This window comes from Marmota monax, unplaced genomic scaffold, assembly GCF_021218885.2.
Source record: "Marmota monax isolate L192 unplaced genomic scaffold, Marmota_monax_Labrador192_F-V1.1 WCK01_AAM20220418_F8-fsc00098, whole genome shotgun sequence".
Taxonomy (NCBI): Eukaryota; Metazoa; Chordata; class Mammalia; order Rodentia; family Sciuridae; genus Marmota; species Marmota monax.
The window spans coordinates 1,756,554-1,772,802 of NW_026694639.1; the positions used below are offsets into that span (position 1 = coordinate 1,756,554).

General features: G+C 34.2%; 1 protein-coding gene across 15 annotated transcripts in view; it reads right to left on the reverse strand.

Annotated features, from left to right (window-relative positions):
- Positions 1-16,249, reverse strand: part of Mllt10 (MLLT10 histone lysine methyltransferase DOT1L cofactor) — a 193,926-nt gene that overhangs the window by 42,450 nt on the left and 135,227 nt on the right. For 13 of the 15 annotated variants that reach the window (XR_009224754.1, XM_058572285.1, XM_058572290.1 and 10 more), the window contains 3 exons: positions 14,208-14,252; positions 13,363-13,395; positions 7,141-7,188 (listed from right to left, as the gene is read on the reverse strand). Coding sequence is in view for 14 of the 15 variants with exons in the window: in XM_058572285.1 (XP_058428268.1) it covers positions 7,141-7,188; positions 13,363-13,395; positions 14,208-14,252 (126 nt within the window). In the remaining variant the exon portion in view is untranslated. The remainder of the gene's footprint in view (positions 1-7,140; positions 7,189-13,362; positions 13,396-14,207; positions 14,253-16,249) is intronic. The other 2 variants (XM_058572284.1, XM_058572292.1) reach the window with 1 other exon arrangement.

Genomic DNA, 16,249 nt, shown 5'->3' on the forward strand with positions numbered 1-16,249 from the left:
ACTTTCAAAGGGCCATACTTTCAATGGAAGAGTAGGTTCTCTCTCTCTCTCTCTCTCTCTCTCACACACACACACACACACACACACACACACACACACACAAAATCCCACACCAAAAACCATAGCATAGGGAGAAAATAAAGAAGTTTGTCAAATTTGATCTATACTTCGGATACTTTGGTGAAAATCTGCCCTTAGGTACAAGATGTGAATTGAGAAGAATGTGCCTGGTTTAGTAAACAAAAAATGAAATGAATGTGAGAAAGGGTCAGATGGGAAAGCAAGCACCACACCTCTATAAAAGGATATATGCTCAGCCACACTAAAAAGTGAATCACGATCCTACATTAGAAAACATGGAACAATCCCCATAATGACATATAAGCAGACAAAAATAGACCCCCCCCTTTAAGAACCTTAGAAAATAGAGGTGGTGGGCTGGGGATGTGGCTCAAGCCGTAGCATGCTCGCCTGGCATGCATGCGGCCCGAGTTCGATCCTCGGCACCACATACAAACAAAGATGTTGTATCCACCGAAAAAAAAATAAATATTAAAAAATTCTCTCTGTCTCTCTAAAAAAAAAAAAAGAAGAAGAAAAGAAAATAGAGGTGGCAAATAAAAATCAAATGGTAAAAAATTTTAAATGATTAAGAACCTAAAATGAGGAATGAAAATGAGAAAGGAACCAGGAATACCTTGCTGTGGTAGGCAGAATTCTAAAGACTTCCCCTACAAATTTCCCATTCCCTGGTTATTTAATCAAACATTAGTGTAGGTATGGCTGGAAGAAATTTTGCAGATTAAAATAAGAAAACCAGCCGGCTGACCATGAAATAAGATGCAATATGAGTCTTTAAGAACCAAAAGGAGGGCTGAGGTTGTGGCTCAGGGGTGGAGTGCTCACCTAGCACGTGTGAGGGTTGGGTTCGATCCTCAGCACCACATAAAAATAAATAAATAAAATAAAGATATTGACAATTACAACTAAAAAAAAAAATTTTTTTTTTTTTAAAGAAGAAGAACCAAAAAGGAGAGCAGAAGTGTCACTGAAAGATATGGCAAAAGAAAAGAGAAATGCAGCAGATTGGGAAATCAGAAAGATTGTGTGAGAAGAATCTACCTGGCCTTCAACTAGCTCTAAAATGTAGAAGGGTAGCCTTCTTGCTAAAAACCAGTAAGAAAATCAAAACCTCAGTCCTACCCTGCAGGGAAGAATCTGCCAAGAACTAGCATGAACTTGGAAGAGGCTTCTTTCTGGAGCCCCCTGGCCAACACCTTGATTTCAGCTATGTGAAACTCTAAACAGAAAAATCAGCCCGCTCTAACCCAATCTACTTATAAAATAAATGAAAGCTAATAAATATGTGTGTTCTTGAGCTGCTACATATGTGGTAATTTTTTTTTAATGGAAGCAATAGGAAACTAATAAATTTGCATGCAAGAAAGCAAAGAATCATTCAAAGAATAACAGGAATGTGTCAAAAGGACATGGAATTTGTTCAAGTGCTCCTATTGGCAAAAACTGTGAACAATTTCAGTTTCAGTTTCATAATAAATCATGAGGGCTACATTATAAATATGCTAATCTGTAAGTTCACACTGAAAGATGAGCAATGGTATTTTTACATAGTCCCACAGTTTATTCCACAAAATAATTACTACTTATAAAGGGAAAAAAAGAAAACCTTTACATTGGAAAAACCTGATTGTGTGCCATCTGTTAACATGCAATAAAAAGATCATTTCTATGATATTCTGCCTCAAAAACATAATCTAAATTTTTAAAACATGAATCTAATTTTAAAAATCCAAAATTTAATTGGTCATCTTCAAAAATATTAACATAACCATTCAAAAAGACTAAATAGTAGTTGTCGCATTTATACTTTCAATATTTCTATACACTTGAGATTGTTTAAAAACAAAAATATTTTTAGATGTGGAAAAGAACTACATACTTAAAAAAAAAAAAACAAAAAAGAAAGAAAAGAAAACCAAACTAGGCCCATTTGCAAGGGGACCCCAAAGAATTTCTAAAATTGAAAAACAAATTTTTTTCCTCAACAATCAGGTGAAACAATTAATTAAACAGAACTAAAAGCAGGGCACATGCCTGTAATCCCAGCTACTCAGGAAGATGGGGCAAAGTGGATCAAGATGACAGCCTGGGCAAGTTGGTGGGACCCTGTCTCAAAATAAAAAGGACTGGGGATATATCTCAGTGGTAGAGCATCTCTGAGTTCATTCCCCATGGGGATGGGGGACAGTGGGAAACAGAGCTAAAGACACGATTACCAAATTAATTAAAAATAGAAAATAACCCAATCCAGAACAGATAGAGAAATGGAAAATATAAAAGAGAGCTTAAAAAACATAAAGGGCAGAAATAAACTCCAATTGTGTCTAACAAAAATTCCATACAATAGACTGGAAAAAATGAGATAAAGTACCGGGCGTGGTGGTGCACGCCTGTAATCCCAGTGACTCAGGAGGCTGAGGCAGGAGAATCATGAGTTCAAAGCCAGCCTCAGCAAAAGTGAGGCAATAAGCAACTCAGTAAAAAACAGGGCTGGGGATGTGGCTCGGTGGCTGAGTGCCCCTGAAGTCAATCCCAAGTACCAAAAAAAAAAGGGGGGGGGGGCGGGTGGAATCAGTGATTTGTAAAGTATGATGGTGAAGATTGTGTCCAGAATTGAAGAAAGAAATCAGGAAGCACAAGAAGTCCCAAGAAGAAAAAAGTCACACACAGACATGTCACACAAACAAAGAAGGGATCTCAAAGGATCAGTGGCAGAAGTTTCAAGGCAGACAATAGGAATGCAGGATCAAAAGAATTTGGGGTTGGGGTTATTTGTTTGCTTGTTTGCTTGCTTGCTTGTTGTTTGTCATTTCTTTGGTGCTGTTGTTTTCAAGATGAAAGAGAGAGTAAAGTATGATTAGAAGCAGATAGGGAAAAGAGAGAATCAAGAAACTAAAATGACAAAGTCTGCAAGAAGGCAGAAAAAGACGAAATTTAAAGCGCACTTAAAGACTAGCATTTGAGGGGCTGGTGTTGTGGCTCAGTGGTAGAGCCTTTGACTATAAACATGACTCAGTGAAAGTAAAGATATGTATAATATTAATCTCATTTGCAGAATTGGGTTATAAGAAGACGAAATTGTCTGGTAGTAGGAGGAAAAGACAGATCTAATATATTAGGGATGGGGAAGGAAAAGTAGGTGGAATTCAAAATACATCAGTGAGCCAGGCAGGGTGGCATATGCCTTTAATCCCAGTGGCTCGGGAGGCTGAGTCAGAAGGATCAGCCTCAGTAACAGCAAGGCCATAAGCAACTCAATGAGACCCTGTCTCTAAATAAAATACAAAATAGGGCTGGGGATGTGGCTCTATGGTTGAATGCCCCCGAGTTCAATCCCGGTACAAATAAGTGATGGCAGAAAGTAAACGTTTACTAAAGTATATTAACATTACAAAGTAATTGAAATGTCAACTGAGGTTATCATGAATCTATAACAATATAAATCTGTGTGATTTTTTTTCTTTACAAACACAGGTAAGTATAAAAGTATGGGTAGTCACATTAATGAAAGAATACCTGAATTAAGAGATGAGACATACCGAAATAAACAATAATCATTAAATTCAAACATGAAACATCAAGAAATGCAATGATTCCTTTTGCTGTTGCTTAAGTTTAGGGAAGTGAAAGAAAGATTTAGGAAGGGAGAAAGTGCCAACTAAAGTGAAAAACAATCTTATTAGATCTGGGTGTAGTGCCTGCTATAGTTTGGATTCCCCCACCCCCCCGACTTTCTTTTCACTGGTGAATTATAATTATGTATAACAGTAGGCCTCACTGTAATATATTTTTTACCTGTACATAGCATAAACTGGTCTACTACAATCTACTACAATCCCCCATATCTCCTCTTCTCCTCTCTCCTATAGTTTGCATCTTAAATGTCCCCCAAAGACCCAGGTATTAAAGGCTTGCTCCTCAGGGAGATGCTTAAAATGCTTAAGAGGTAGGACTTAATAGGAGGTCGTTAGGTCACTGGTTGTTAGGTCGTTACGTCCAGTGACCTAATTGGGGAAAATGGGACCCCAATTCTTTCTCTTCTCTCTTTGGATTCCTGGCAACAAAATGAGTGGCATACTCTGCCCCATGTCCTGCCATGATATGCTGCTGCCTTGCCACAGGACCAAAAGCAAGAAGCCAACCAACCGGAGACTGAAACCTTCAAAACTGAGCCAAAACAATCCTTTTCTCTTTATAAATTTATTGTCTCAGTTATTTGTTATTCTGACAGCTAAGTGTCCTAGAAATGTATCACAGATACATTTCCAAGTTGCTAGACAAACTTCCTAAATATCACTTGATTATCAAATCCAGGAAATGCTACAAAAAATGAGTGTACTCTTCGCATTACTAGTACTTTCAATTCTTTGCTATGACAAATACTTCTGTAACCTTTATTATGTACACTTCCCTGTGACAAACGTCTTTTTTTTTTTTTTTTTGGTCTATTAATCCTTTTAGACTTTTTCTTCCCAAGGAAACTTTCAAAACTATTAGATCGTTTAGAATTCTCCATCTTTAAACACTTTAAAATTTTTCTTCCAGATACAGTGGTGCACAACTATAATCCCAGTGACTCAGGAGGCTGAGGTAGGAAGATCACAAGTTCAAAGCCAGCCTCAGCAAGTTAGTGAGGCCTGAAGCAACTTAGTGAAACCTTGTCTTGAAGTAAAAAACACAAAGGGCTAAGGATGTGGCTCAGTGGTTCAGTGCCCCTGGATTCAATCCCTGGTACCAAAAAAAAAAAAAAAAAAACTAAATTTAATTTAAATTAAATACATATTCCTTCAATGTCTAGATGAAAAATTTTCCACTCTTTCCATTGGCACTGTATGGACGGTTTCAATCTAAGACTTTTTATTTAACTTTACTTCCATTATTTCTTTGAATATTTCCTCCTCTCCACTTTTATTTTTTCCCCTCCTGGGGATTCTATTATCTGGATTCTATTTTTGTCTTCTATATTATTACAAAGTCTTTATTTAATGTATACATGCATCTTTTGTCCTTTTCTTCTTTCTAGGATTTCCTTCATCTAATTTGCCCCTTGATTACTTTGTTCCTTGGCTACCTATATTCATTGTTATTATTTCATTTATTGTGTTTTCTGCTTCCACTGCTAAAGTTTTTAATACTAAGGTTTCTACTGTTTCTTTTTAATACTTTGTTTCAAATTACTATTCTCCTTTTGTATCTTTTATTACACTTGTTTCTTTTCTTTTTAAAAAGGGCATGGATGCACACACCTGTAAACCCAGAGACTCGGTAGACTGAGGCCAAAGGATTACTAATTGAAGGCCATCCTTAGCAAACAAATGAATCTTCCCAAAGAACAGGTTGTACTGTCTTATTTATCAACTCAAATACTTCTAACTTCTTGACCTAGTAGCCAAAGCTGTGATTTCTCAAATATTTCATATCAAATATAATTATCACTGTCACTTTACAGCCTGTGTATTCTCAGGTCAGTGCCACTGGCTTGTACTAATTATATACCTGAGACTGGGGAGTCCAGCTGTCACCCTATCTCTAATAGCTAAATTCTACACATTCTTTAGGAATCAAGTTAAATCAATCTCTCTCCCCCTCCCCCTCCTACTCCCCCTTCCTCTCCCCCTTCCTCTCCCTCTCTTTCTTTTATTGGTGCCAGGGATTGAACCCAGGGGGTGCGTGACCACATTTCCAGCCCAGCCCCTTTAATTTTTTTTATTTTGAGACAGGATCTAAGTTGCTTGCTAAATTGTTGAAGCTGATCTTGAACTTTCAATCCTCCTGCCTCAGCCTCCTGAGTCTAGTTGCTGGGATTATAAGTGTGTGCCACTGAGCCTAGCAAATGATAAAATTCTTTAGACATCTCATTCCTTCAGTAGAAAGTAATTTTCCCTCACTCCGAACTTCTTTTGTAATATAGAGATCATTAAAGATGCTTTAATTACATCCCCTGAAATTGCTATTAAAAAACATATTTATCTTCCATTTTAAGAAATTATTACTTTTGGTACTGGGGATATAACCCAGGGGCACTTTACCACTGAGCTACATCCCCAGTCCTTTTTATGTTTTAGTTTTAGACTAAGTTGCTTCGGGCCTTGTGAAATCACTGAGGCTGGCCTTGAATTTACAATTCTCTTGTGTCAGTCTCCTGAGCCGCTGGGAATAAAGGTGTGTGCCTGGCTCTTCCTTTAGATTGTGTATTTCCTACAGGCAGGGTTCATCTGTGGTATATCCTTATTTCCATAAAGTGACTAATGATCTTACATGTAGAAAGAATTTAATATATACTTCTCAAATTAAAAAAAAAACAACACAGGCTGGAGTGGTACAGTGCTTGCTTAGCACATGTGAGGCACTAGGTTCAAACCTCAGCAACACAAAAAATAAATAAATAAAACAAAGATATTGTGTCCACCTACAACTAAAAATATATTTTTTAAAGAAAATCTCTTCTGCTTTTAAAAAAAAAAGAAAGATGAAAAACACAGTAAGCCAGTCTTGAGAAGGAAAGTTGCATATTGCAAGTTTTCAAAGCCTGCAAGATTAGTGTTGTCTGTATATGAAAACTAACAATTTTAGGGAAAGAGATGGAACAGATGCATATATTAGCTGCATAGGAGTAGTGAATTCCATTCTCTAGTTCAGAATATACATGCTCATTCTCAACTAATCCAAAATTTTCTGAAAAACACATTAAAGAATTAGAGAATTATACAAATAAAACAATAAGATCTCATATTCTTTCCTTCTTATGACATTATGTAGAAAGCACCCTTAATAATTAAAGACCTAGGCACCTAGACTCTTATGAATAACAATTTTATTAATTCTAAAACCCATCTATTACGTCTTAAAGTTATATAACAAATCCAAACAAGCGTAACAATAAGAACATGATAACACAGTTCATCCCACCTACCATCCAAAATTATGGGTAAATCCTTTCCAGGCTTCATCTTTCTATCTACAGATCCCTAGCACTGCTTAATCTAGGAAGATTACTAAGATACCCTAAGATTAGTTTACATTATTACATTTAAAACCATGCTTCAGATTGGTACATACCTATGAATTTAAGTTCCTGCTTTGTTAGTGGAGAACTGTCATCTCTGTCTGAAGAAAAGACACACTTTAATTTCTGATTTTTTTTTTCTTTAATCACAGTTTCTAAAAACTACCATGAAAGATACTGAGAAACTTCAGAAATTATTGGGGTGGGGGGTGTCCAATAAGGTTAAAGTAAAAAAAAAAAAAACCACAATGTGAATTTCAAGTCATTAGCAGCATTCTAAATATAAGGGATTGTTAATGCATTACCACATAATTAATTTAAAAGAATCTCTCATATAATTCCTTTCCCTTTATATTACTTTCTTTACTGAATAAGGCCTCCTTTGAAGTTTAATGAGACACTCACAAATTCATTTTTCTTTATAGCAGTTAATGTGCATATTGAAATATAATCTTCTCCTCAGTGGTTAAGTCAACAACTGAAGTGATAAACACAGTAAGATATTAACATAAACAGTCTTTGAAGCCTATTTTCCAGGAATCCATAGTGACAGAATAATGTGGAAACGGGAGTCTTATCTATAATATATGTCTTCTACTACTCAGTAGCAAGATTGTATAGTATTGGCTGAATTCTTTGCTACACAGGCTTAATCATGACCCTGCCCGTAGCTTAATACCATTCCATTATGTGTTCTGTCACCCTCGAACTCATATAGCTCTATCTTATATCTTAGAACTTCTATTAATCAACATATCTCTATTCATTTTAGATTGTGATTAAAGAGAGCAATTCAAAGTTTTAACTTTCTTTCAGGTAACTCTTCCAGGTTTCATTCCAAACCTTCTACCAGTGTTCTTTGCAACCTTTTAACATACTCAAGGTCTAGATTCCATTTCCCCACTAATTAACTCTTATTGAATGATTCACAATTCATGGACATTTGAACAACCTTAGAGGGCTGGGTTTTCGCTCGGGGCAGAATGCTTTCCTAATAAGTCTGCCCTGGTTCAATCTCCAGTACAGGGGCCTGGAGGGAGGGGAAAACTTAGCACTTGTAATATCCTGGGATATGATGATTTATTGTATAAGTGTAAAGCATATGGGGGTGTGGCTCAGTGGTAAAGCAGCTCTGAGTCCAATCCCCACTACCAAAAGAACAAAATTAAAAACTGTAATATTTCTATACATATTACTTATTTCATAATCATTACAAGTATTTAAATGTATCTAAATGAAACAGAGAAGTTAAATTTATAGCTTATTAGTACCATGAAATCTGTACTCTCTTCGTCAAAACTGTCTAATTTCTAAGGCACCACCACAAAATCAAATACTGCTTCACCCCTCATATTGTTTTTTTTTCAAATATATTTAAGTGACTATTTGCCTTTCCAAACTGCCTTCGAATAAGTTAACAAAGTTCCTAAAAGATTTTTGCATTATATATCTCAAACGATTCTACTTTTTAAAAATATGTTTTGTTGTGGTGTGTTTGTGTGTTATGCTGCAGATGGAACCCAGGGCCTTGTGCATGCCAGGCAACAGCTCTACCTTTGTGCTATATATTTCCAGTCCATCTGCTTTCTTTTTATTTTGCTGGCTCAATAACTTTAACATTATTTATTTAACTTTTAAGTTCCTTAAACTTCTCTCAACATCTAAAATTTATCCCACTGTGTCTCATTTGATCAGGAAGTATCTAAGTATTTTTCTTTGTATTGATTAATTTTTCTCAGAGAGGATCTTAGAACCATCAAATCAAGATGTTTGCTTGAAATGCAATGTCTGTGACTATTTTTTTCAGAACAAGTTCCAGCAAATAAAATTTAATTTTATAAAGTTCTATATAAAACACAATACATCAAATGCTAGAGAGTAAATGATAAAAACCAACCAGAATCTTAACTGTCTAATAAAACAGTTTTTAAGTTCACAATTTAAGATAAATATAACCAAGATATAAATTACAGAAACAAATAATTGTCAGGAAGAATAACGGAGATAGACTGAAGAAAATAATAGAACACCATTACAAAAATATTTAAAAGAATGTTAATTCTAGAAACATGAATGAAAAGAAAAACTTAGATAAAACTGTGCTACTTTTACTAAATGCTATTTGATATAAATACAACCAAAATCTAAACCACACATATTGCAGAGAATAGTATATTAAAAAAAAAAAAAAAAAAACTATAAGTAGCTTACACTGATACTAGTTGGATAAAAGAGATAAGACTGGAAAATCAGGTAAGAGCCAGATTATGAAAAACTTCATATGCCATACTAAAGACTTTGAATTTTATCCTTTAAGTACTAGAAAATCCTTTAAGACAGTGTGAAATGGTGTGGTTTGCATTTTTAAAGTATTTTGTTTGCTTGCTTTTTTTTTTTTTTTTTTTTTTTGCAGTAGTGGGGATTGAACCCAAGATCTCATGCATGTTAAGCAACTGCTCTTCCCCTGAGATACATTCCCATCCTTTTTATTTTGAGATAGGTTGCCCATGCTGGACTCAAAGTTAGAATCCTCCTGCCTCAGCCTCTTGAGTTGAGTAGCTGGAATTAAAAGAGTTATTTGCTACAGTGCCCACTCTGGTTTGCATTTTAGATAGAACATCAATTTGCCAAGCATCTAGAGAAGGGATTAGTTAATGGTGTGAAGTTCAAGAAGTTGCTGAAAAAAGTTCAGATGACAAATCATGTTCTACTTTACCAAGCAGAGGCAGTGAAAAGAGGAGAAAAAAGTAAACTGATAAATAATAGGAAAAATGTTTTTAAAGAAATGATCAAGAAAATAATGAGAGAGTTTAGATTAACTTTCTAGTGTATGTCTGGTTTCAGTGGCTGAGTACCATAGAGAGATGAGAAATACAAGAACACAACAAATTAGAGAAGAAAATAAGAACTAAGGATTATTAGTATTTTGGAAATTTGAGTCTAGAATTTTAGGAGAAAGTCTACTTAGGAGGCACAGATTTGGAGAGCTAATGAATACAGATGACAGCTGAAGCTGAAGGACATATATTTTCTGAGCCAGGTACAGTAGTTTACTTGTACTCCCAGCTCTTTTAGGAGATTGAGGCAGGAAGACTTCTAGTTTGAGGCCAACCTTGGCAACATAGCTAAAGTGTCTCCAAAAAAAAAAAAAAGAAAGAAAGTGGTAGAACACTTGACTGGGTTCACAGTTCTGGGGGTGGGATAGCAGCAGGGAGTAGCAGGGAATATGTTTTCCAATGGAATGTGAATGGGATAAGAAAGAGGAGAAAACACTAGGGGAAAAAACAATTAAGGAATAGGCACAGGCATCATAAAAGACCTATTTTCATTTAGTTTTATTTTTTGGTACCAGGGATTGAGCCCAGGGGTTAGCCATATTCCCAACCCTTTATTAATTTGGAGACAGGATCTCAATAAGTTGCTGAATCTGGCTTTGAACTTTCCATCCTCCTGCCTCAGCCTCCCATTCCACTGGGATTATAGGCATGTGCCACCTCACCCGGCATTAAAAACAAACAAACAAAAAAAAAAACAAAAAAAAACCCTACTTTTAGAAAGAACACTGATCTCAATCAACAACCTAACTTTTCTCCTTAAGAAACCAGAAAAAGCAAACTAAACCAATGTAAACAGAGAAGGGGAAATAATAAACATTAGAGCAGAGATTAATAAAATTAGGAAATGATAAAACAAAATCACAAGTTGGTTCTTACATCAAAATTGACAAATCTTCAGAAAAATGAAAAAGACTCAAATTACTAAAATCCAGAATAAAAGAAGGTTATTAGTACTATTCTTACCAAAAATAAAAAGGATTATAAGAATACTATGAATACCCATATGCAAAGTAATTAAGGCATTACAGATGAAATGGGCAAATTCTAATAAACATGAAAAGATAGAAACTCAGAATGAACCCAAAACAAATAAAAAAGATTGAGTCAGTAATAAAATTTCCTCAGTCTAATAAAGGGCACCTAGGAAAAACCCACAGCCAACATATTTATGATTAGAAACTGAAAGCTTCCTCTGTAGAAGAAAGGAAAATACAAGGATATGTACTCTCACCAATTCCAGTCAACATTATATTGAAACTGGGAAAGGAGGAAATGAGGAAATGTTTGATAGGTATATCATTTCAATATTGCAAAATAGAAAGATTCTAGATATCTGCTGTACAACAACTTTAAAATTTTTAACATTACATAAACATTAAGATCAAGTACGAAATTATAGGCAGATAGGAGCAAGAAGTTCTGCTGTACTACTGAAGAGTAAGGTGACTATAGAAAACAACAATGTATTATACATATCAAAAAGCTAGAAGAAAAGATTTTGAAAAGTTTGTACCATTAAAAAAAAAATGATGTTTGGGGAGCCAGATATGTTTAATCTGACTTAAACATTATATAACATATACAGATACTAAAACATCACATTACTACATTAATAAATAGGTTAAATAAATTAATATTATAAAAATAATATCAGTAAATCTTTAAAATTTTGAGTTTTAGAAGATTGTGTCTGAAATAGTATTATCAAGTGCTTGTCAACTGTCCTGCTGAATTAATACAATCTAGTACTTTTGTCAGTGAAAGATAACATCAAAGGATGTATGTCAGTTCATTCACAATTGTTCCCTATGATGTTTATTTTCCTTTAAACTCTAACTATATCAGGGCCTCTAATATTTTATCAATTAAAGAACAAGACTAAATGTATCTATACAACTAAAAAAGATGTTAAATTTCTTCAGCTTTTATACTTCTCTACCCCAAAATGTTAACATGTTTGTTCTCAAGAATATGTTCAATCCCTTTTTCCTCAGAAGCTCCTTGTTATTCATTATCTAAGCCTGTAAGTTACAGGCTATATAGGGCAGCAAAAATTATAAATAAATGTATTAACAAAATGATCACTTACAAATTTTCCACTTTGCCCACACCCTTAAAGCAATGAAACAGCATCTATGGATGCTCATTTTGCCTTCGGTTTCTTGTTTACTGTTAACCCAAACACAATGCCAATTGGCCACAAATTAAACTACATTAGCAAAATATGCAATATTTCATGAAGTCACAGAAAATGTACCTGAAAAATTACTGGAGTCATATACAATCTTGAAGAAATAAAATCCTTTTAGTTTGTTTTACCCTTCTCTAGACTTTTTATTAAATCAAATTTTACTAAAATCTTTGAGAGAGAAATTAAAGTCTGAAGAAATATTTCTCATAGTTAATAAGAAAGTGGTTATTTCTTAAATTCATTGTATAAAGGAGGAATTCTTAAAATAACTTTAAATACTGTACTTGAAGAAAAAGCAACTTAGATTCAAGTTAATAGTGCAATTAAATGTGTTTTTTAACAAAAAAGAAAAAAGAAAAAGAAATAAAATCAACAAAGGGAGACACTAGATTCAAAAAAGGAGTATTTTTGAAGCTTAAAGGATAAAGGAAGGTGCTTGGGGAAGCTAAAGAAATCCTACCACATTTTTACAAGATTGATCCTCATTATAATTCACAAAAATGTGGGGCTCTGGCTGTGGCTCAGTGGTAGAGCGCTTGCCTTGCATGTGTGAGGCACTGGGTTTGATCCTCAGTACTACATACATACATACATACATACATACATACATACATACATACATACATAAAATAAAGATTGTGTTATGTACAATTTTAAAAAATTTTTTAAATTGCACAAAAATGAGAAGTGACAGTATTTGCCTTATATGCTGATTCAGAATTCATCCCAGGAAAACATGCAACTCCACCATAAAACCTGAGTCAAACTAGATACAATTTAAAAGGCTGTCTCCAACCTACACACTAAGTAAAAAATAAGAGTACATAATAAAAGTATACAATTCATTAATAAATCAAAATTCCAAAAAACAGAATTCACATTCAATGGGGGTGTGATGTAGCAAATTCCTAATGTAGATATTAATTACTAACTGCCCTGGCAAGAGATAACTCAAAAGAACTAGAAAAACTATTTGCATACGTAAAAAGACTTTCAGAAACTTAACACTATTATCATTCTGCCACACAGAAAGACAATAAAAGCCAAACTGATGAGCTACATTGACCTATCATCCTCCTATAGGCAATCTACAAAGTTTTCACTGAGGTGTTGAACAACTGACTCACCACACATCCCTGGGTTTCATATAATCAATAGAACATGCTAGCTTTCAATTGGAATTATCTACAAAAGGCAACCTTTATAGGGATAAATCAACCACCAGAGAAGAGTCTAATAAAACTTACCATTGTGTATTGCATTCAGCAACTCTGAGAAAGCTTTTAAGTGAGGAAAAAAGGACTTCAGGTTAAGATCATTTTCAAATACACAAAAGAAATACATAGGCACAGACTACATCAGAATAATAAAATTTCATTAAGTCTCTCATGTATTATTTGCTTGAACTATTACAACTTCAAGCATCACTCAGTTTTTATATAACAAAGATTTCTAAATACTGTATTCCATTTGCCAATATATTACATGCTAAACTGAGATGCTAGATTTATTGCCTTTATGGTAACAATTTCCTTAGTGTAATAAATATATATCTTTATATATAAATATATACAATCTTTAAATCATTTTTTAAAATATGTCAATGTCTTGATAAAAATGCATCTCTATAAGTTGTAATTCTATACAGGTAAATCTACAGGACACGTACAACAGTATTTATTACAATGAAAAATCTAACCCTATCAAACATTCTCATTTCCCAACCTTCAGTATAAGAAGTCACAACATGTGCAGAATCTAAGCCAATGCACAAATACTGAAAATTTTTATTAGTATTAAGACTAATGGAAACCAAAATACTGAAAATATTTTATGAAAGGGCAGAAGTCACAATTCTACAATGGAAGTATTTTATTAAAAGGCCAACAATAACTTAAGTTTGCCCACAATTTGACTGTAATACAATATTGAACATAAGACAAAGCTGTTATCTTTGTAGAAGAAACAAATCTATTAAAAACTATATTTTGAAAAATAAAACTCAGAGGTTCAAAGGTAGACAAATATACTAGAAAAAGCACTAAAGTAAGAGTCAAAAAGCCAGGGTTACCAACCCAGTTGGACAACTTACTAGTTGTTGGACAAGCTCCATCATGCCGATACTGCATGGAAATTTCTGTTGGGAGGGAGGAGAAAGAAATCAGCAAAGAAGTTGCCAGTGACTCAAAGGGAGAATAAGAAACAGACCAGAAAAACGTGGGGAATCCACCTTAAAGTCTAGCTAAGTGGGTCAAACCAAACTGCAGGAACAAAAATTTAAGCTAACAGGATATGAGAGGAAGAGAACCAAACATAATGGAATTTTCACAAATTTATTGTATGTAACAAAGGTAAGGAAAAGGCAAAAAGGCTTATAAACAAAACTGTATAAAAAGTATCTGATAACAAATGACTTCATTAATGAGAGAATAGTTAGCAACAAGATACGCTAATGCACTTTAGATAATTCATTAGATGGCAACAATTTATCAAAAACAGTTTAATACTGTAGCTGACTGGAAATTACAATTTAAGAATTATAATTAGTTTATACATAAACAAAGCCATAATGACTTATACAACAGTATAAAACTCATTAAATTACACTTAGTTCACTTCCTTATACCTTTTATTTTTGACAAAAATAGTGAATAAATGAGATATTACTCTTACTCTTTTATTCCACCCAAATGAGGAAAACAAGCAGAGTGACCTGAAACAATAAAACAATGCTTAAAAGTAAGAGCTGCTCAGAATATGGAAAATAAATTTCAATATGGCATGCTAAGGGAAAAATAAATGATAAAACCAAGATCAAGATAGTGAGTAACTCAAAAGATCTGGTTTGCTAGGAAGAACTGATAGTCCCTTAAAATTAACACCTGGCAAAAAGTTATATTAAAGGGATAGCTGGGAATTCCCTGGATATCACTTAACCAAAAGATGCCCCTTAGGAACTGTATGTACAAGAGAGGTTCCCAGAGCCATCACTCACACATCTGCCAACATATGTTCCTCATAAATCTAGTCTAACCATGTCCACCCTGAGTAACTTGAGGTAGAAAGAAAGACAAAGCAAGGTAAAAACAAGCCAGCACACACCTGTAATCACTGTAATATTTGAAAAAAAATTATGTGAAATGCAGTTTTAAAAATTCAAACATTTAGTCCAGTTCAGAACAATCATCTAGAAACAATTTAGGCTCTGGCTTAACTCCTTCCCAGTTGACACTCAAAAATGAGACATCGTGGGGAATTCTCCATCTTAATGCCTCATTAAAAAATATAATACTAGTAAGATTTAAAAGGGTAGGTAGCTGCTGAGATGTTTGACATTGTCCATTATAGAAAAAATAGCAGCTGTTTGGAATGGTGATGAAAAATAATCAAAGGACATTCGTAATAGCAGAAGTATTTTAGTGATAGGAAAAAACCCTGAAATATGGCTAATCTGGCCTTTGATCTAGCACTTCTATAATTGTTGTTGTTATTTTGGTACCAGAGATTGAACCCAGGGGCACTTAATCTTGGAGCCACATTCCCAGCCCTTTTTATTTTTTGAGACAGGGTTCTCATTAAGTTGGCCAGGCTGGCCTCAAATTTGAATCCTTCTGCCTCAGCCTCCTGAGTTGCTGAGTTTACAGGCATGTGCCACCATGCCTGGCCTGGTCAATTTAGCACTTTTACAGAAAGGCAACCGTGGTATAGCACTAACAAATACTCCAATCGTCAAAGACCAAAATAAAATCAGGGAATTTTCCAAAAGAACAAATTCCAAGTTATATCCTAGACTCAGCAGTACATAATGTGCTATATAATTTTCATTTATGACCCTAGATAATCAAGGTTTGTAAAATTGTGAACTTGAGTCAGTAAGATACATTTATGTTCACAAACTGCCCATAATCCTTGTCTTCATTAAGAGAGTTTATTGAACTAATATCTGTATCTTTATAATTCCCTTATTTGCTTACAGAATCAATACCACTAATGGAACTACTTTACCAGGGAAATACTTTTCAGTTTTATTTTACCAACCTAAATAGAAATGATATAGAAGTATGTTTAGTAAGGAAACTGACAGTTCTAAGGGCTCATACTAAAACTCTCTAACCTTTAATTTCAGTAAAAGTT